The sequence below is a fragment of the Phalaenopsis equestris genome, unplaced genomic scaffold (genome assembly GCF_001263595.1).
Source record: "Phalaenopsis equestris unplaced genomic scaffold, ASM126359v1 Scaffold000134, whole genome shotgun sequence".
Lineage (NCBI taxonomy): Eukaryota > Viridiplantae > Streptophyta > Magnoliopsida > Asparagales > Orchidaceae > Phalaenopsis > Phalaenopsis equestris.
Window position 1 is genome coordinate 1,939,831 of NW_018164576.1, and position 22,684 is coordinate 1,962,514.

Sequence of the window (22,684 nt, forward strand, 5' to 3'; positions counted from 1 at the left end):
ATACATGTTTATGGCACTAAAGTATTACAAATATAAACATGAAAATCTTACATATAAATATGTAAAAATGGTGTGATACTTAAATTTCTCCATTATATTATGCTAGTGAAGTATTTTAAAATATGTAGTATGAAGGTATAGACAAAATATAGTGTTGATGTCATTTACATCTTCAATTCCAATTATCTAGAAGGTCTTGGACTTATAGATAAGACTACTTGATACAAGTCATTTGACGGAGTGTTTGGATTTATAGTGAGATTAATATCTAAAGAACTTTATAATTTTACTTAATGCATAATGTTCATGATTGCCACCAACCAATATAGTCAACTATAAATGCCAAATCTTCATCTTTTGAACTTTGTTGCCCTAATCCTTATAATCTATTTATCGTTGTTTCATCTATGTCATCCAACAATTATTGCCCATATACTCTTATTCAATTATTATTATCCGAGCAAAGTTACCTAACTATCATAACTCAACTAATATCATCATATCGTTGTTGCTATTCACAATTGTTACTAGCTCTTCTATGGATACAATCGGCCAAACTAGAGTACATTAACTCATAGTTTTATCTGTTTCATTGAGGGGAAGAGCAAATTTCTAAAATTTTATTTACAAAGAAGATCATTACGTCTTGATTAGAGCTTAAAATTTTTTCCATCCAAATTTTATATGTAAATATTTTTTTATCTTGTGTGTCATTCATTTATGCATACATTTTTATTCAAAAATGGGAAATAAAGACCCTATTTTTTTGCCATTAATTTTATAGCATGCAATTATGTTTATATCAAAAAAAAATAGAAATTTTGTTTTTTTATTGTAATATAATATAATGTTTTAAAAGTCTTCGCACCACAATCAGAGTGGCGCAGCGGAAGCGTGGTGGGCCCATAACCCACAGGTCCCAGGATCGAAACAAACCTGGCTCCTGGCTCTGATACAAGAGTTGGCTTCCGGTGTTCATTTTTGCTTTTTTTTTTTCTTTCTATTTTTCAGTACTTGTCCTTCCGTCTTCCATCTCTGGGCGCAACCATTGCGACTTCATTTTTACTCTCCGCAAAATTTTCGTCTGCTTTATTGGTAAACAAAATGATTACATATTTTGCGTTTATTAATTTCTGCTTGATTTTAATCTCTTCAATTTTCAGTTGCTCACTCGTTTATCTTGCGGATGATTGGAAATAATCTTATTCTGGGTTATTTGCACAGCTCTAGGGTTTTGGGTTGGCAGCTTCTTAGGTTTTTATGCGATAAGGATTGGAGAATTGATGTGTAACGTCGTTACTGTTTATTTTTGTATTCGGATTTGTTAGAATTTGCTGCAATTGACAAATATTTGAGCAGGAGGTGTCTGATGGCGGCTGATGAAATCATCACAAGGGCTTTGTTTGGGGTTGCTGTATCTAGCTCGTTCCCTTTGAGATTCCAGGTTGAATTTCTCTTGCTTTGGCATACTTATTGGGAATAAACCTTTGCTTGAATTTAATTTAATTTTTTATTTTTTGTATTTTTTATGTTATTGGCGTTTAGGATTTGAGCAACATACAAGAAGTTCCCAATCATCAGGTTCTTTTAGTGATTATAAAAAATGTTTCCCTACTTATTCTTGCTTTTTTTATTTTCAAATTTAAGGCGATAATGTTTTTTTTTTTTAATTGATCTAAGGAAATTTTTGTTGATCCGAGTCGGGATGAGAGTATTATCATCGAGCTGTTGGATTTCAAGCATGATGTTGAAGACCATGGCAGTGCTGTGTGGTTTCTACGCGACCTTGCTAGTGAACAAGATGCAGAACAAAGCATGGTAAATTCTTTGAGTTTTTATTGTTCTCGCTTCTTGTTCTAGCTATGAAATTAGGGGATGCATATTGTTGATTAAAATACTAGGTGTTTCCGTGCCTGTATTTTAAGTAACTATGATGTTCGCATTTCTACATTTATGGTTGAAAAAAATTGAGCAATGTTTCATTTTGCCAGGATTCAGGCATTATTAGTAGGTTAAATTTTTGTTGAAAAGGATTTCGGCATTATAAGAACTAAGATTCTTAAATTACTTTCAAAATTATAATTAATTGATGCATATGACCTAAAAAGCAAATGTTCTATGTGCGGATTATTCCTTCTAGAAAGGTAGTTTGAAAAGCGTGCACACACTAAAAATGTGCTCATGCTGATTCTAAAGAGAACCAATAGCACCAAAAGGTTGTCGACTACCAGAGGACTGCCAGCCGAGAGGCTCTGATATGCAAAAAAAAAAACCACAATATCATGTAACACTCTTATTAAAGCAGGGAAAGCATGTAATTTTCATCTTTGGCCCACTATCTTCTAAAAATAAGGGTCAATAACATGTATTAGGGGCTTTTTGCCTCCAGACTCTTGGCATTTAGGCTTTTGATTCTCTCTAAGCCCATACCCTACAGGGAGAACTCTCTCATATTCTTTCTTTTAATCTTTATATATATATGTATATATATATATATATATATATACATACATATGTATGTATACATACATATGTATGTAGATACATATATATATATATATATATATATATATATCGGCTTTGTGACATATATAATGGGTCACAAAGCCACGGAATACCCTAGTTCGCCCCCACAGGGCAAGCCTGTGCGTAATATTTCCTTATCTTTCTCACTCCCTCTCTCTCTCTCTCTCTCCTGTTTGGTTCCTATCGCTCTGATCCTTAGGATGCCTCACAGGATAAATCTAGATTCAACATCCTAAAAGATGTGGTAAACATGAAATATGCTACCAACAAGAAGGGAAACGACATCATCGAGATGAAATACATCTCAGAGACACCACTAATAAGGAACATGCAAAGGAGTTCATGCAGTAACAGATCTGGAGTTGAAAACCCATTTCCATTGTCTTCCTAGAGCCTTTGACTAGGAGGCAAGTACCACAAAACGGACAACCGACTCCCAATTGTCGAAACAGGACGATCGACAATACCTATACAACGTTCGGTCAATGCTTGGCGGTCGGCTTCTTATTGAGCGAATGAATGGAGTATCATCTCAAAATATATCTTATGTTATGACACATAAATCTCTTTAATGTTTATCCCAGGTTCAATTGACACTTGGGGAACTCAAATCCAAAAAGCAACGCCAACAACGACCCCAAAGAGTTCTGGTCGACAGAATAGACGCTCCCGCATCATCAATCTTGGTTTCCAAACTTGAATTGGGTAAATCTTTGGAGGTGGTTCACTGCCCACTACCGACAAGCTTTGTGAAGGATACAACGCAAATCACCCCAGCACCAAATCTCAAAAGTTCCTTGCCCAGTGGTCAATACCGATAAGCTCCGTGAAGGGTGTGGGCTGATCAAGGCAACAATCCGACCAACTCCACTGTAATGTGATTTTCAAGACCGTTACATTTATTTTTTTTATCAATCGAAAGGTTGTATACTTATTATATTGAACCTCTGTAACATGACTTTTTTAAGCTTGTTATATTCAACTGATGAATGTTTTATTCCTATTTTAGTTTGAGCTATTATAATTTGGGTTCTCTATGCCTGGTATACATTTTAGGTCCAACTAGTGAAGGTCATCCATCTATCCTAGTTAAATCTTTTGTAACATCACTTTTCTAAGTCTGTTACCCCAACCAATGAAATCCTTATGCTTATTTTGGTTGGTTTTTACAATTTGACTTTTTAAATTCATCGTTTTTATCTCGCCATAGATGTTTGGTTAGTAGAAAATAATAGAGACGACTAACAATGGCGCCATAGACGTTCGATCGGCATTCTAACAAAAATCCGACCCACAACGCCAAGCCTCAAAAAGCTATCTCAAAGCCCAATGTGGATAAATCCTTAGAGGTGATTTTCTACCCAGGAGCGACAAACTCCATGAAGGGTACGGCACAAATTATCCCAACAGCGAGTCTCGCTCTTAACCCAACCAAGGTAGCAATCTGACTGAACAAATGAGACAGGCAGTGTAAAACTTGTGTTGGGCCGCGATATATCAAAAAATGTCTGATGACCATTCAAAAGGTTTGAGTCATCAACTAATACCAACATTCATCACCTAACTATTACAAGAAAATAGCATGGTAAAGGTAAAAAAATAGAGAAGCAAAGGTATGCAAAGAAAGACCAAGAAGTTTCATGCAATTCATGCATTAAGTTTTTTTTTTTAATTTATTTACCGGAAACTAGTCTTTAGATAGTCACTACTGGTGTCATTCGGTTTCATTTAGTTGGTTATATTTTTTTCATCCTCATCCTTCTTTGGTTCATTGATTCCCTTAACTCTTTTTGTGGTCATTTCCATAGCTTTTGGAGCAATCTGGCATTGTTGAAGCTGTTGGCTTGCGCTACAGGGATGTACCTTCAGTTGTCTCAACAGCAGTTGGTCAAATGGTGATTTTTTTTGCCTAATTTATCTTTCATGTCAACAAATGCCTTATAAAAATGAAGTTTTATTTCTTTTTTATTCTTATGTATTTACATATATCACACTTAACCTTTCATATTTACATACATCAACTCCTTAATATCACATAAAAAGTAGTTCCATCACCACTGTTTAAAAGTGAAATACACATTTTCATGTATAGGTTTAAAGCACCAAATTGCTATGTATGTAAATATAAAATTTTAGGTGTGAGATATGTAAATACCTAAGAATTTTGTGCTTGGTATGGAACTTTCCCTTGAATGGTTTCTCAATTTACATGTCCTTGGTAGCTGATTGGCGAACAATGGGTCATAGAAGCGTATCTTTATTTGTGAATTCAATTAGCAGCTACTGGCTACTTTGCTTATTAACATCTTGGTTTTTAATGCTATCTAAAAAGGGCTTATGTAACTTTTTGTTTAGCTGAAATCAAGCATGCTGTTCTTGAGTTGTTAGTTTAAACTCAGATAATTCGTGACCCTCATCATTATTAGCCTTAGCCTGAAACATTTACTATCTAGAATACTTTATAGCTATTAAGTTGGCCAACATTTAGCAGAAAGAAAGAACAAAAAAAGAAAGTTAAAATCTTGATGGTTATGAGGGTCAAGCACAACCGTCTTCTAAATAATAACACTAAACTTGAGTTATCAAAAAGCTCGTTGTTCAAGAACAACTCTTGTTTGACTCGCTAAATAGCTCGTGTTCAATTCGTTCGTTAGGCAAATGAGTCAAACACAAAATTTTTTAGCTCGTTTTATAAATGAGCCAAACACAAATAAAAGCTTGTTCATTCATGTTCGGCTCGATTTGACTTGAATTAATTAAATAATAAATAAATAATATTAGTAAAATTTTATTTATTATATTTATATATTGTATTTAAAAAATATTAAATTATATTAAAATTTAAATAATTTTAGCTAGGATTGTGGATAAAAAATAAAATTTTTATATTGGATATGCAAATACATAAGAATTAGGTGGAATGTATGAAAATGCTAAAAAAATTTCTCTCAGCACTCCCTCCCCAAACCTGCTGTCAGTGGTCCCGTCCATAAGGAAAAAAAAAAATATATTTAGCATGTAAATACATAAGAATTATGGTGGTACCATGTATGTGAAACTGTAAATGTCGAAACTTCCCGCGTCCGCATAGCCTTGCTTCTGCTTCTGCAGTCCGCATCACACGCTTTCTTTCCATGGTTCAAGGCTCTGCATCGCTCCTGGCTTAATCCCGCATCACACAATTTGAAAAAATATTTCACTCATCCTCTATAAATAATGAATCTCTCCTCTATGAAAGCTTTTACTCATAAGGCACTCAAACTATGGTCGTTCTAAAATAAAAAGTTAAATTTTATAATTTAATTATATTATATAGTTTATTAAATTTTAATAAACTATTATTTCAGAGTCAAGCTGTACACGAGTTTAATTCGAATAAAATATTTAAATCGAGCCAATCACAAACAGACAATTCATGAGCTATTTCAAGCACGAGTCGAACACGAACAAGCCTTAGGCTTATTTAAGTTCGGCTCGTTTACGGTTTACACCCCTACACTAAACCAATGAAGTAATAATTAATAGAGTGCTTTGGCATTCAGATAGCACTGCATTCTAGATTACGTTAAAGTTGAAAAGAACCTGGTTTTTTTTTTTGACACTATGATATTTGTATCCTAAACTCACGAGTAAAATGCAGAATTAAGCTGCCGATGATACTAATATATAATTCTCACCTGGCCTATCTTGTTGCTCTCTGGAAGTTTCTTAACTACGATTGGTAAATCTTAGAAGTTCAAGCACTAGTTATTTTCCTGGTGAGGCTATATAAAAGCTGAGCCAAGCTGAGTGCTATAATGTGTAAACTTTTTCATTTATTTACTTGTCTTTTTTGAACCAATTGACTACGATCAGCTATTAAATCATGTTTAGGCATATATATTTATATTTTTTTAGTTGACCTCACACAAAAATTATCTCTTGTCCAGCTAATGGTCTAACTATACAATCTCATTGCCAGATAATTCTAATGATAGTTATGCAGGAAAACTGACTTGGTCTTGCTACTATCTTTTGAAAAGCAATTTTTGATGAAAAAAAAATTTAAACTGATTGACTTAATCTAATGATTTTTTCGGACAACATCTATTGATGCACATATCTTGATATGCATTTGATGGAAACAAATTCGCGAACATACATGAACAAATGTGTCAATATTTTTCAATTTATATGTCAAGCTTCATAAACCATCTTTCAAATTGTCCATTTGAACATATATGAGTTTAAATCAAATGTAGTAAAGTTGTAGATTTCTTGGCTTAATGAAATTGAAGAAATGGAAACTATAAACTAGATTATTATACTCTTTAAGGCATTTAGGTGCCCATTTTAGTATGTTAGACTAGTTGAGCATTAAAACTCTGTAAAATAGTTTGTACAGACATGTGAACCCATCCTTTTTTTTTCTTTGATTGAGTCAAATTTGTTGGATTAGATATTGATTTATAAACTACAACGCGGAATGTTTGTTTCAACCTGTATTAGAAGACATCCTGTCCTTGATTATATTCGTGGATATTGCCCTTGGGTGAAATAGTTCTCTTTAAGACAACTGGAAATTGAAATGTGAATAGAATAATTTATGATTGTTAATTATTATGAGCTCCATGTACTGGGTGTGTCCTTATTTGTGTTGTTGTTATGCATTTGCATAGTCAAAAACATAGATTTTGCTTTCTTTCATGGTGAAATTGATTCAGTACATACCTGTTTTTTTTTGTTGCTTGTATGCATTTACATAGTTAAGAACATAGTTTCTTTCTCATTGATGTTGATTAGGTTTACAATACCAAATCATAGTCTTATTGGGCTGCAATACTAAACCATAATATTTATTTTTTTCAAAATTATTGTTTCAAACCCCGATAAATTCTCTGAATTTACTCTTCTTGGCTGTCTACTTTTTCATAGGCTGTTTCAAAGGGAAGACAAGGAAGGGAGGCTCAAAATATAGTGAGGGTAAAACTGATCTGCTACTTCTGAAATTATGTAGTTCTAGGGAGTCTGAGGGCTTAATAATTAGGCAAGGATCATCTCTTTTTCGTCAGGTATATCTTGCAAATTTGCGCCTTAAGGGGGCTTCAACTGATGTGCTAATCACGGCCTATGAACCTGTTTTTATCAAGTAAGTGTTAAGCATCTTGCTTTTTCTTTAGAGTATAGTAAAATTAAACTAAGCATACGTGCTATACTAAATTTCTATCACCAGTTTAGTCACCAATTTAGTCATTTATGTTTGTTAGTCAATTTCTCTTATAGTTTAAAAGGTTAATGAACTGAATTGAGCGAATTGGACAATGTAAACTGCTTTATTGTACCGATTTTGGATTGATTGTTGGTTGATTTCTATTAAAGTTTTGAATAAATAATATCACTGCAATACGAATATCACCGGAAGTTATGAAAGGTTCTTGCTGCTAATCCGAATATTGGATGCACTTTAGCTACTCCAAAATTTATATTAACAGAAGTATGAAATTTGGAAGTCAGATTTTTGTAAGATTCTTAATGCTCTAAGGTTTCTCATGCAGTTAGGATGGTGAAAATATGTAGACCACACAAAATAAAACTTGATTCATACATCAAAAACCTCTAGTTTCAAAAAATTCCTTTTCTCAAGTGTATATTTATGTAAAATTAAAACCAAGTGATAAATCAATGATCGATTAATTCAAAGTAATTAACAAGAAATATAATTGAAAATATTTGCTCAAAAAACCTCCTTCATTTGGTTGATGATGAGCTTATATAGAGCCTTATAAGTTGCAACATTACAAAGACATCCCTAGACTTCATCTATTTACAAATAGAACCTTACATCAGATACAAATCTCAACACCCACCCTCAAGGAGGGCGAAAAATATTCACTAAGCCCATCTTGTCACATGATTAGCTAACTTCGTTGAGCTAGGTCCTTTAGTGTGGCAGTCAGCGACATGCTCTGCAGTAGCTTCATGACTTACTTTCAACAAACTGTTATTCAGCTTCTCCTTGATGAAGAATCTATCAATCTCCACATCTTTAGTTCTATTATGTTGCACCAGGTTGTTAGCAATGTTGATTATTAGGGGTATCAAAAATTGACCCGATACGTCAACCTGACTCTAACTCGAAAATCTGGATTTTAATTGACCCAAATATTTTTCTAGTCCGATTCGGGTTGAACCTGAAAATCTAAATATGACATGTGTAAGCAAGAAATTTCGGGTCTGGTTAGGGTTAGTTGGTCATGCTCGAAATCTGGTCAGGTTCGAGTTTTAGTTTTTACCCATTTATTATTCGAGTCGGGTCATTTTCGGGTCAGACCCGAACCCAACCGTTGACCTGAATTTACACCACTACTGATTTCCAACTTGTCACAACACGACCTCATTTGAGTTCCCTGGTTCACTTTGATTTTGCTATAACTAACTGTTTCTTGCTCTTTCATGGTACCAAGTTGCCACCTGCAAACATGCAGTATTCTGATGTGGATCGTCTGTCATTGACACAACTTGCCCCGTCAGAATCACAGAAGCTCTCAATATCTGCATTCTCATTCTTACTGAATATCAAATATTTTTCTACTACATTCTTCAGATACCTCAAAATCTGATACACTGCATCCATATGACCTTTCCTTGGATCATGCGTTTACTGGCTCACCACACTTAGTGCAAAATAAATATCGAGTTAAGTTTGGCACAAATAGATCAGGTGGCCTACCAGTCTTTGGTACCTCTCACGATCAACTGATTCACCCGCCTCTGTATTGAGCTTGCTCTTCTGATCAAATGGAGAAACTGCAGGTTTGTAACCCCACATACCCGTCTCCGTGAGAAGATCCAGTACATACTTTCTCTAGGATATGACCATCCCCTCAGGTCCATGGGCCACTTCAACCTCAAGAAAGTATATGAGTTGTCCCAGATTTTTTACCTCAAATTGCTTCCCCAATCTACCATTCAGTTAAGCAATTTCTGTCTCATCATTATCAGTGATAGTTATGTTTTTCACATACACAACAAGTATGGTAATGTGACATTCATGTTGTTGAAATAACCTCGTGTGATCTGTATTGATCTGCTGATATCCCGTACCAACCATCGTCATTCTAAACTTGTCATACAAGGCTCGAGGAGACTGTTTCAAGTCATACAGTGACTTCCCGAGCCTATAAGGCTGTTTGGGATATACTGAATTTTGGTGTTATCTATATATATACCACCTTTAATTTCCCCATGAAGAAAGATATTCTTCGCATTCAGTTGATGGAGTCTCCATCCATCATTCACTGCAAGAGAAGCCACTGTCCTCACCGTGCTCATCTTTGTTGCTAGTGCAAAGGTTTTATCGTAGTCAATGTCATACTTTTGACACTACTTTTTTGCCCCTAGTCCTGTGTTGTACCTCTCCATCTTCCCTTTTGGAGTTTATTTTACCATGAATATCCACTTGCATCTAACAGCCTTTTTCCTTGGTAGTAGCGCTAGTAGTGATACTCATGTTCTGGTTTTATCAAGAGCTCCAAGCTCTTCATACATCACCATTTTTCACTTGGTATCCTCTTTAGCAATCTGCCAACACTTCGGTATAGAGACAGAGTCCAATGATGCAATGAATGCTCCATTCAAAGGTGAGATGCTAAAATAAGAAGCTAAGTTCGCAATGTCAAGTTCTCATTCAAAACGATCAGGAGGATGTCTTGCATTGCTACAAAAGGTTCTCTGTAACGTTTGGGTGGTAGGAGTGGACGGAGGAGGAATAATATCACCTGGGAGTTCTGAATCAAAGGTGGATAGTGTAGGTGTTTCAAGAGTTGGGGAAGACTGGGACAAGGGACTTGTTGGGACTGAGGATTTTGTTCTCTCAGTTTGCTTCTTTCTGCATGTATACACCCTTAGCTCACCTTCAGCCTGAGTCCCACCACCTCTGGGGTCAATTTCCTCGATTTCTGTCTCATCATTTTATTCATCCCACATCATAGGACATGGTATTTCTCCCACTTGCTCCACTCCATCGCCACTACTACTTACTCTCTATTGCCTCATATCTCCAATGATTGTTGAGTCACCGAATGGTGAATTCGCCTCCAGAATATAGTATAGTTTAAACTTTCTGAATGGCATATCCATACCCACAAAAAATCTCTTATCAATTGGGCTCCAACAGATATAACCCTTATGAGTAGCAGAATAACCTTCTTACACATTTCATTGCCAACAAGGAGACTTCCACTCAGCACTCTTGAGGGCATCCTGTTAATCAATTGAACCGTTGTCAACAATGCTTGCCCCCATAAGTGCTTTGGAACTTTCATTGCCATCATCATGCTCTGGGCTACAACTTGATGATGTTGATTCTTCCTCTCTGCTACTTCATTCTGTGGTATGGTGTATGAGCATGTGGTTTGATGTTGTATCCTTTGAGCTAACAGGTAGTTCTTAAATGCTTTGTTGATATATTTTTTCCTATTATCAGATCTCAGTGTCTTCACAACTGCATTATATTGGGTTTGGATTGATTTATTGAAATTTATAAAGTAAGGTTCCCATACATCATAATATATCAATCAAACACACCTGAGCTCTTATTCCCAAAAATGACTTAAGAGCTCCTAGTGAGCTTGCCAAACTCACAAGCGTCAAACACCAATATCTTTTTATTTGTCTTTTCATGCATAGATATATACAACTGACTCAGTAAACTAAGACTAAAATGTCTCATACGTCTGTGATGTAACAGTAACAGATCTTTGATGTTCCTCCCAGATTCTCCTACTGCCACACTTTCCACCATATATGTTAGAGCTAAGTCCATCTCCTATCGATCCAAGTACTAGAGTCTACTATGCACGTTCCAGTCCCAAGCGTCCGTCCTGTTCCTTTTCTTGGAGGATCACCTGAGGAATATGAAAAAATAATAATGCATTTAACTGAAAATTAATGACAATAATGGATAAGAGGTTTACTAGAAAAGGAGCTTGCAAAACATTGGACGAAGTCCTATGATTTGTACATCTCATTGTACTTTTATCAACCACAGGCTGCGTTGTATCATCAACAGTTTGTATATTTTCTGGTACTGCTAGATGAGTATATGGAGAGAACTCTCCAGCAGTACCTGTCATGTGACGAGAAGTACTAGAATCTATGATCCTTTATGATGATTCTATGGTGGAATAGAGACAAGAGAAAGTGTGTTACCAGTACCTTTGCTGAAACGAACATAAGTGCAATGTTAACCCTTGATGTCAATGGATTTGAAACATTCTCAGCTCCTTCTCCTACTGCTTTCTGCTTACTCTTCAACAGCTCTAGACATTTATAATCCTCACTAGTAAAGATCACATTTGTCTCTCCCTTATCCTCTGCTACCGTCAGATTTGCTCGGTAGCCTCTTATTCCACAATTCTATGTCCCACAATCACGAGCACTACTTCACCTTGTCCACGTCTACCTCTTTCTCTCTCCTTAGGTGGCTTAGGACAGAACCTTCTCAGGTGACCAACTTCACCACAGTTGTAGCACTTGCGAGTCTCCCCCTGGACACCTAGAGTACCTGGGCCCGCTACAGCCAATGTTGATTGTGCACCCAAGAAACCACTCGGCTCACACTGTAGCTTCATGCGACTCTCCTCCTATATCATCGCAGTAAAGACCTAATCTAGTGTAGGAATAGCCGCCTGAGCTAGGAGAACCAATCTCCTTTGATCAAAGGTCGGGTTTAGATGAACAGAAACTGCATAGTCTTCATCTGTGCAAAAATCTCTCCCTTCTTGCATCAAGATCTTGCCACTGTCTCTATTGTACGCTGAATTTGAAACTCCCTCATGTGATTCTCAACTCCGACATAGAGCTTTTACTTCGCCTAACTGTTGGTCACATTTCGAATGTCTTCCACTGATGAGGCAATCAATGAAACCATCAAGTTGAGTAGCAAAGGGTAAAGCTAGGCATTTGTGATTCTCCACTCATTCCTCTCAGCACCATCACTCTTTGGCTTGACTCCCGTCAGGTATCCTTTAAGTCTATTCCTTATTAGAGCAGCATCAATCCGACGTGACCAAATCAGGTACGTTGTTGGTCCTTTGAGCTTCAAATCCATAGGAGAGAAATCTAGCTTTGCCTGTGTGGGAGCTTATGTTAAGGTAGTAGCTCTTGTCTATACGATATCTCCCTTATGAGCCTGACCAAGAACTTTAGAACTTTGGGATCTATTTTCTCCAAAAATTCCAAACCTTTACCTCCCGCACCATCTTCGTCTCCCAACATGTCAATCAAAAGGATAAATCTAGAGCACGCAGAACACACGCAAGCATATTGGTGTGATCCGCTTTGCCTTAACCAGCACAAAGCCACAACCTCTTTGTCCCGCATGCAAAACTGTAGCCACTCTGTCGTGCGAAACAAAAAGGGGCATTTGTAACTCGGCGATTCTTCCCTCTATGCGTCCCTTTTCCAGCGCTTGTTTGCTCTATGCGTCCCTTTTCCAGCACTCGTCTGCTCGTCCTCACGCTCATCACACTGTGTAACAGTTTTCCCTGCCGCTGCTCGCGAAGCTATCCAACTTCGGGCGAGGATGCTTCTACTGCCGCGGCTGCCCACCTGCGTTCTCGCTCTTTGCATCACGCTCGTGTTGTGTTCTCGCTCTCTATTGCATCCTTGCAATGCCAGCCACACATAACCTAGTCACGCGATTCCATCTCCTCGCAAACCTTCATGCACGATCTAACTTCGCTGCGGCCTATCAAGCACAAGATGGCTGCTAGGGTTAGGGCCGAGGCTCTGATACCAAATTAAAAATATTTTGCTCCAAAACCATCCTTCATTTGATTGATGATGAGTTTATATAAAGACTTACAAGCTGCAACATTTACAAATAAATCCTTAAACTTCATCTATTTACAAATATGACCCTACATGAAATACAAATCTCAACAAATGTGCCCCACAATACTTCAATTACCATACTTAACTAGGCACTTTAAGGAATCTTACATCCAACAGGCACTCACAACACCGAAAATAGAGAACTGAAGCTTGATTGATAGAAGAGAAGTCTCCGAATACATTGCATGAAGTATTCCTTTTATACATTTGTACCAGCTATAAGATCAATCATTGAAATCATACCAATAATTTTTCTTCCTCGCATACTCATTGATGATTCAAAGAAGATTTGTCTTATTTGTTTGTTGATTCAAGTCCATTGAGCACAAGTGCGAGGAGCGTGGGAGCTGGCCCAGCCGTTCCAGCAGCAGATTCAGGATGCCTTCCAATGGCGGAGGTGTTTAAGCATGCTGTCACTAGCTTCACTGTTCATGACTGGAGTCTCTTTGGCGCAGTTTCCTAAGACAAAGTGACTTATTAGGTGCGTGTTTTTAGCCTTTGGTAACCTTTAGAACTACTTTCTTCTAGAAATTTGCTAAAGAAGGCATATTATTTACACGGGTGCCAATTTGCAAAATTATGTTTTTATGGATGTAAAAATATTTGTATATCACATAGTATAAACGAGCACTAGAATTCATAAGTTAAGTTTACATGGTTGCATGGAGATATACACGTTTATACAGCAATCTACAGTTGTAAAATGAATGAATTTGTATCAAATGTATGAGCATTTATGTTCACGTCACTATAATTTATTTTATGATATAATAAAAGAGCTTAAATCAAAATACCGTTACATGAGCATGTGCAATATTATATAATATACAATATACTATCTTGCATGTTCTTTCACCTTTTATGCATAACACACATAATCCAAAAGCTTGCAACAAATCACTTATACACGTATATGCATAACATGAAATCTATAAAGCAACATATACCTTTGTGAATAACAAATGTTAAAAGATTTAACATTAACAATCTAAATATGGATATGTACAATTTTAAGATTGAGTTTAAATAATTTGTATATACTTGAGTACAATTCAAAATAGGATTGAATCCTAATTTGTACGTGAATCATGCCAAAGGAATAGAACATAAAGGAGAAAAAGACAGAAGATTATTAAAATTTTATAGGTCGTGTCTTATTCATGAAATGTTCTCTTTATTTATAAGGGAAATAACACAATATGATGATGCTATATTTTTTGCTTCTACTTTAATGGGGTTTGTACTGGGGTAATTATGATTTTTTATATATATGAGCTTGTTGTCTTGCTATTCCCTGACTCGTATGGCTAAACTTAATTTGTTTTGGGTCAACAGGATCAACTCGGCCAAGCTTAGCTTGGTTGGATTGGTTGACGAAATTAGCTTGGTTGTCTTAGCCTAGTCAACTTTGGTTGATCGACTTGATCTAGGGGTGTAAGTAAGTCAAGCCGACTCTTGAGCTAGCTCGAGCTCGACTCGATAAGTGGCTTGTGAACTGAGCTCGATGAGTTGACAAACCAAGCTCAAGCTAGCCCCAACTCGACCCGTTAGCTTGTAAACCGGCTCATTAAAAAAAATATTAATATAAAATACACTCAAATGTATTAAATTTGAAGACTTTATCTTTAAAGTATTAAAAATGTTTAAAAAATTATATTTTATATTTTATATTAAGTGATTTCTTATTATTTATTTCCTCGTTACTAATTTTATATTCCTACGAAAAAACCGATTCTATATGTCATTTTATTAGAACTTTACCTTAAATTTATATTATTTTCTCTCTTTAATAATAAATAAATCGGCTCAAACTCGTGGACTTAAGTTTGAGCTTAAACTCGATAAAATTAATCAAGCTCATGCTCAAGCTCAAGCCAAAGGTGGCTCGAGCTTGACTCAACTCATTTACACCCTTAACTTGATTTACTGTGGTTGTCAATCCTTGATAATTGGTGAGGGATCTTTGGATGTTCTTAGGATGATTGAAGATGTTGGAGATTGAATTTTCCCTCGAATCGGCTTTTTCATAGGGCTTGGCTCGGATACATCTTTATTTTGTTTGTCTTAATGGTTCGTGCTCATATTTCTTTTTGTTTTTCTCATTGGTCGGTCGGTTTTGGTCTTGCTAGCTTAGACTCAAATAGCTTCACTCAGTCAGACAAGTGAGCCTCATGATCTCCTATTAGTGGGCCCTCATTCGTTTTACTCTTTTCTTTTGAACTGTTAGATCTTCTCAAGATCAACACCCGCACAATTTTTGTGAACATATATAACAAAAGATGACATAATGTTGTAGAAAGTTTTTGATACTATTATTCTCACAATGTTTTTAATATATTCATTCTATTTATGTATTACAAATTAAAAAATCTTTGAAATATATTAATAATTTATTAAAATACTCTTAAAATTTCTTAAGGAACATTAAAATTTCAGGCCATTGCATAAAATTTAAATGATAACCTGCTGGAAATTATTTTGAAAAATTGTAAAATCCATTGCCAATTTTATTATTTCCTAAAAAATTAATTAATATTTAAACAATAAATTTTAAAAGGAAATAATGAAATTTTAGAAATGATCAATTTGCTTACTAAGCATCCATAATATTATATATACTCATGTTTGAGAAAAAAAAAGTGAATGTTTTAGTTTTTAAATTTAAATTATTAAATAGAAAATAAAAGTTAATTTTAATTCTCTGATCTAAGGTTTAATAATAGTAAATTTTAATCTAATTAAATTTATTTTAAATGTGGTGTAAAATATAAAATTAAATTTATATAATTGAAAAGTATTAATTTGAACCAAAAATATATATTAATCAATTGGAACCAAATTGATCATCTAACATAAATTAAAATTAATTTTATTCGGATCAGTAACTAATCAATATTATTCAACTAATAAAAATGGGAAAGTATTTTCCTAAAATATAATTGAACTTTATATTGCTAAACTTCAAATGTTCAAAACATATTTTTATTTAATAGTTCTGTGAATTCAAGCTATCATTAAATTCAATGTTTATTTTAATATATTGATAAAGGCTGGTTATTTTATTTATTTATTTATTGATAAATAAAACAAAAACCTCGCATCAATGATCAAATATTATAAATTATAATTATTTATTATCATCGCTTTAAAATTTATTAAAATAATTAGATAAAAGGGTGATAAAATATTTGGAGAAATTTCTAAAAGTTTTAATTTCCCAAAAAAATAAAAAAAAATAGACACTCCTAATTTCACCAAAATTTTCTGTGCGGACTTTTAACGTAACTCTACGTGCGGCGAATATTATTACTGAGTTATTTTCAGATTATTTCTATGTTATTTTCAATAATTTCGAAATAATTCAGAAATAACTCTCAATCTTTATTTTTGATTATTTATAAATTATTTCAAAATTATTAAAAATAAATCGGATAACTGAAAATAACTTAAAAATAATCTCTGCAGCAGCATGTAAATAAAGAGTTTCAAGAGGAAATGCCCTCCCTAATTTCAGTGTGTAAAAAATGAGTTGCTCGGGAAAGAAACAGCTGCCTTAAAGAACGATCGAGATGCTAAACTGTTGGAAGCGCGGGTACAAATGCCGAGGGTTACTAACTTCTGTAGATGCGGTAGGGCAGCTGCAACAGTTTGGATCATATCCATTTTAGTCTTCTACTTCCTTTTCCAGGCAGTCATGGAGAACTCGAAATCGATCCACACCGGTAATCAAACAGTGTTTTCGCCTTTTTTTTTGGGAGTAATCTGGTTTTGACTTTCTTTGGGATCCGATTTCTAGAGTCCTTAATTTCGAGTTCTGAAAGGCGGTCTCGGCTATACGATAAAATGGCCAGGGACCTTGATGAGCTCGGGATGAAGTTTCTGCAAGGCGGAGAAACTTCGCAATCGCTATCGATCAATGATATCTTCGAATTAAGGGGTGGATCTGTGATGCTGAAGCCTAAGGTCTGTAGTTACTGATTTGATCTTCAACCACTTTTAGTGAAACAAAGTATTTTTACTTGCTTCATTTTTGCTGATGAGGACATGAAGTGCTTTTTGTAATGTAGGCTGCAGATCCTCCTGTTCGGGCGAATGTTCTTTACCTGAGCCCAGAATTTTCGTACCCTATCTCGTAAGCTTATGAAGTTTGCTTTGCTTAATTATGTGTACTGGTTTCGACTACTCGACTTATCTTTTACTTACTGTAGATATTGGTGAACTAATCTGTTTGCTGTTTTATGGGTAGCAAGTATGGTATTATTTAACGCTGGTAGTAAAGCATGTATGGTTTGCGGAAACGTTGGCATTAATGTGATCGAAACCTCTTTGAAGAAAAAAGAATGTTGTAATTCTAGTTCATTTTTACGACTTTTTTTTTTTGTTTTGAGTTTTCGTTATTTTGGGCTCCTGAGTTCTTTGAATTTGCTTAATAACGTTCGGCCTTTACATATTAGCTTGCATCGAAGTGTCGTGTGTCACGGCATGCAGTTTTGTAAGCTCTTATTCTTCTCTTATAAAAGAAATTTTGGAGAATGTTCAGTGATTCTATTATCTTAGACTCCTCTTCAGTTGATAGGACCAGTATTTATACCCAACAGTGGATGCGCTTTCTTCTAGTTTGGGTAAGAGGATAAAAAAGTTAAATTATAAAGAGCTTGTGTTTTAAATTGAAATTTATTGTGTTATTATGATGCTTTCTGTTGAAAATCTTGATTGAAAATGGTTTGTCTCGTCTCCTGACAGAATTCTGTGGTTTCAATATGAACTTATTTCATCCTTTGACTTTGAAAGCTGCAATTTTGAGCACATATCATTGTTATCATGGAACTAACATATGAATTGGTGTTGATACAATCATCATTGGATTTAAATGCCATAGATGTTAGATTCATAGCTCTGTTAAAGTCCTAGACAAGAATATTGACCATTCTTAATTGGAAGCATGCACTGTTGCGATTGCATTTCTGTGTTTTTGGTTCTTCTTATGGCAAGCTGGACCGGTTAAATCATACCCTGGTTTATTATAAGTGCAGGATCCCTGATCTGACATGTGAGCAATTATTAAATTAGAGTTGCATGAATCCCATGATTAGTATGATGACATGTCCATGACCATGTAAGTGTTTTGAACATCAGCCATTAATGATGAATGCACTCCCTTAAAACCAATGGGACTTATTCCAAAATGCCTAATTAGAAGATGGGACTTGGGGGGTAAGAGGCATGATGGAACCGCTTGCTTATGTAAAAATTTGAAGTGCTGTCAGAATCAGCCAAAGTAATAAACGTTGAAGTTGTGGAGAATTAAGTGTGGAGTGTAAGGAATAAAAATCATCCATTTTTCTATGGGAAATGAGAGAAAAGCTGTAAATACTAAGGTGGTTAAGTGGGGTTCTAAGATTAGGATTATGAGTTTAGAAAGGAAGCTGAGAATTGGAGGAGAGAGGAAAATCTCAATTGAGAGAAGAGACAAGTAACTATCTAAAATAATGGTCTAGGAGTTGAGAACATGTGGATGAGACAGTCCAATTGAACTTATCAATCACTGATGTAATACATTCCAAAGTTACTATTATTTATAATCCATCAAACTAATAAAACATAACCATGAATAATCCTAATAAAGAATAACCATGATGTAACCTAATAAATGATAATCATTTAAAATCTAATCATATCAAGATTAAATAAAATCTCCCAAGCTTTATAATAAAAATACCATCAAAATGATTCTAAATTATTTATGCTGTCGAGCATCAATGCTGCCTCCCGGTTAAAATACTGAAATACTATAAGGATAAATTGCACCCATAACATGGTTTTTTACCTCACTTTCTAACGTCATAGTCGCACTCTTAAACTGTAAAAGGTAATAGGTGCTCATTATTTATACATCCTCTATAATATTCTGCCTATCTATTCTCTCAAGTCTGCCTATCAATTAAATAAAATCTTCCGAACTTTATAAATAAAAATACCATTAAAATGATTCTAAATTATATATCTTGCCAGGCATCAATGCTGCCTCTCGGTTAAAATATTGAAATACTACAACGATAAATTGCTCCTTAAACATGGTTATTTACCTTCTTTTATGACGTCATTGTACACTTAAACTATAAAAAGGTATTAGGCGCTCATTATTCATACATTCTCTATACTAATGTGCCTATCTATTCTCCCAAATCTGACCTAAAATCTAAGAATGAGTTAAACATAAGTGTGATCTCTCTTCTCATTGGCTGCTGACAACGGATCATTCTAAGCATTTTGAAGTTCAGCTTTATGCACGTATAAACTAATAATCAGGAAACTGAGTATTATATTAATTAAGGGTTATCAGAACATAACTGACTTGACCCTTGAAAGCTTCTCTTTGGGGAAATTATCTTGGGCAGGATATAATATTTTTTTCATTGATTGTGGGTAGGATGTGACCTAAAGTGATAAATGCATAATCCTTTACTCTTGTGGCGTATGAGTGGCATCTAATGCACAAATATGTTTTATGAAAGTTATATTATCACTTTCTCTCTTATCTTATGTTTCTGCTATCACTTCTACAATTATTCTTTTTGCCGGGAGTAAATTTCTTTAAGGTATTAAGACAAGCACGTAAAATTCTAAAGCAGTTATATGAACATCTGGTATTCTTTATAAATTTCATTAACCCTTATTTTTTTCACAACATAAGGCTTAAGTAGATCACGAGGGTTCCCATGAATGCATCATGATCGAGGGGGAGGTGATGCACATTTTTATACTCTGTATTGCAAAGGGTTTGTTTCCGCAATTTAAAAAAGTGAACTCTCTATCACAATAGAGGCAACATATCCATCGTTTGGGCCGGCCTTACAGCATAGTTTTACAGATGCATGTTAAAATGTCTTGATTTATCTTTATTTAGGAGGTTATGCTGATTGCACTTAACACTGCTGTATGGGAAATTTTCCTATTTTGGTCTTCTTTTCAATTTTTTTTTTCCGTTTTCCTTCTCTTATTAGTTTTAAACATCCGTGTAAATCGGTATTTTTTTTCTTTTTTCCTTGAAATTAGCGTGACTCTGTGGCTTACTGCCGACGCTAATGTATAGCTTGCTGCAGGCAAGCTGTAAGGGACATCTTTCTTCCCTATTTTGATGGAGGTAATAACTTATTTTTCTTACTCACTTTAAATTTTATTTAAAACCGTACTGCCATACATACCTCTGCCTTCCTTTTTATCTGCCCGATTGCGTAAAAGACTGTTTTTTCCCTGTTATTTAGCTTGAATAAAAATGTGCACTAATAAAATTCTTTTCTTTATCAGCCATTTGGTTTCAGAATGCAAGCTTATATCACTTCAGTTTGTTTCATGCCTCCCATCATCTAACATCTGTAAAGGCCACCGACACAGAGGTATTTTGCATTTAGCTGCTATTTTGTCTCTGATTTTATGATTTTGTAGTATTAATGTCTACTTACTTTCTTGAGATTGAAGCTGAAGCTTGTGCTGTCAGAGAAGTTGCTCAGTCTCTTTGTCCTTTGAAAATTTTTATGGATAGGGTGGTGCTGACGTCAACTGGCGTGCTTTTAGGCTGTTGGCAGGTTTGTACTGTCTACTTTATTTCTTGTGTACTGTTGTTTCTGTTTAAGCATGGGCCATCACAGTCAATGGTAAAATTTACTTTCCAGAGGGGCTTGGGTTATGATGCGGTTGATTTTTTTTTTTTTTTTTGATCATGTCTTTTTTCTGTCTTACCATTTTAAATTGGAAATATTTTATTACCACTATTACCTAAAATATTGATTAGCGAGGTGATATTTTTTTTTCATTTCTTATATATAAATTTTAAACTTGAATATTCACATGCATATGTCATATATTCCCTTAATCATTTATCAACAAATATAATCTTTTGGAAGAAGTCATTGTTTTTTGTAGAAAATAAATAATGAGAAAAGCTCTCAAGAATTTGATTTTGTTTTTGTACAATAGGGAATATATTTATACAACTCTTAGAGGCATTGCAAAATAGAAATAAATTAAAAAAAGGAGGAAACAACAATTAATATCCCGTGATCCTATAAGAAAGCAAACAAATTATAATCTGAGGGTCGTAGAGAGATAGATCTAACAATATAGAGCCTCGATTCTTGTGTCTCGATCTAATGATAAACAAACTCGATCTGTGTAATTTGATATAACGATATATGTGAATTTTGAATAAGTTTTTTTCTCACTGAATACATAGATAATTCACCTATAAATAGGCGTTTACAAGAGATAAAACGAGGAAAAAAATCTTCCTACAATTAAGTAATTCCTATAATTATGGAATAAACATAAATACCTATAATTAAGGAATTATTCTTTTTATATTATAACTAAATATAACAAGTACTAAATAGAATTAAAGTAAATAATAATGAGCGTAATTCCACACTCCCCCTCAAGGTGGGTTGTACAGATTGTACATGCCCAACTTGTTGGTTAGCTCATTAAAACTGGACTTAGGGAGAGCCTTGGTGAGAATGTCTGCGGTTTGATCTCTAGAAGGAGTATAGATCAATTCAATGATTCCATTGTCAACCTTCTCTGAAATGAAGTTCCGATCAATCTCAATGTGTTTAGTTCGGTCATGATGAATAAAATTTTTTGCGATACTGATTGCAGCTTGATTGTCACAGAACACCTTGATAGAATTTTTTCTCATAATTTCAAGCTCTTTGAGAAATCTTTTGATCAATATTCCTTCACAGAGACCAAGCGTCAGTGCTCTGTATTCTGCTTCTGCGCTAATTCGAGATACCACCGATTGCTTCTTACTTCTTGTCGGCCATTTTTTTTTAACTTTTGTGATTTCAAAAAGTAGTGATTTTGTGATTTAAAAAAATAATTAAATATAAATATTAATCTTTTTGATTTTTTAAATGTAACATTTTAATTTTAAAATATGTGAGACCAAATGGGTCTCACATTTTAAATAGTTTAGATGATTGAATACAATACTACAAGTAATACATTTATCCCGAAGAATAAATATATCACTTGTAATAGGGATTCAATCACCTAAACTAAAGAATTTGTGACATCCATTTTAGTCTGCGAAATATTTTATTTGCCGACAAGTTCTCCTACCTAATACGAGGATTAGATAAGGTTTATTTTATCTGGGTTCCAGGTTCCCTATAGAGGCAAGCCCCTATAGTTAATTACATCTTAAATGATTGGGGTCATTTAAGAAAACTCTCGATTAAAATCAGGTGGTTTTCTTTCAAGATTTCAAAATTTAGGTTTTCGC

The 22,684-nt window shown here is 34.6% G+C and overlaps 2 protein-coding genes across 9 annotated transcripts in view; both read left to right on the plus strand.

Moving 5' to 3' along the window:
* Window positions 1-1,006: 1,006 nt before the first annotated feature.
* LOC110021465 (probable ran guanine nucleotide release factor) lies at window positions 1,007-14,165 on the plus strand. 6 transcript variants are annotated; one of them, XM_020719961.1, is made up of 9 exons: window positions 1,007-1,095; window positions 1,164-1,287; window positions 1,357-1,444; window positions 1,546-1,581; window positions 1,681-1,818; window positions 4,335-4,421; window positions 7,441-7,488; window positions 7,578-7,654; window positions 13,717-14,165. In XM_020719961.1, exons 2-9 carry the CDS (start codon window positions 1,187-1,189, stop codon window positions 13,862-13,864), a joined length of 723 nt encoding a protein of 240 aa, XP_020575620.1. In that variant the 5' UTR covers window positions 1,007-1,095; window positions 1,164-1,186; the 3' UTR covers window positions 13,865-14,165. The 6 variants fall into 6 exon arrangements, with proteins under 6 accessions (XP_020575620.1, XP_020575621.1, XP_020575625.1 ...); XM_020719962.1 differs by having other exon boundaries at window positions 1,360-1,444; XM_020719966.1 differs by having other exon boundaries at window positions 1,225-1,287; window positions 13,717-14,163.
* A 2,750-nt stretch (window positions 14,166-16,915) lies between these two features.
* The window catches only part of LOC110021535, a 38,190-nt gene continuing 32,421 nt past the window's right edge, over window positions 16,916-22,684 (plus strand). For all 3 annotated transcript variants that reach the window (XM_020720067.1, XM_020720068.1, XM_020720069.1), the window contains exons 1-6: window positions 16,916-17,123; window positions 17,198-17,364; window positions 17,469-17,533; window positions 20,505-20,545; window positions 20,710-20,798; window positions 20,874-20,987. In XM_020720067.1, coding sequence (XP_020575726.1) covers window positions 17,000-17,123; window positions 17,198-17,364; window positions 17,469-17,533; window positions 20,505-20,545; window positions 20,710-20,798; window positions 20,874-20,987 — 600 coding nt within the window. In that variant the 5' untranslated portion in view covers window positions 16,916-16,999. The remainder of the gene's footprint in view (window positions 17,124-17,197; window positions 17,365-17,468; window positions 17,534-20,504; window positions 20,546-20,709; window positions 20,799-20,873; window positions 20,988-22,684) is intronic.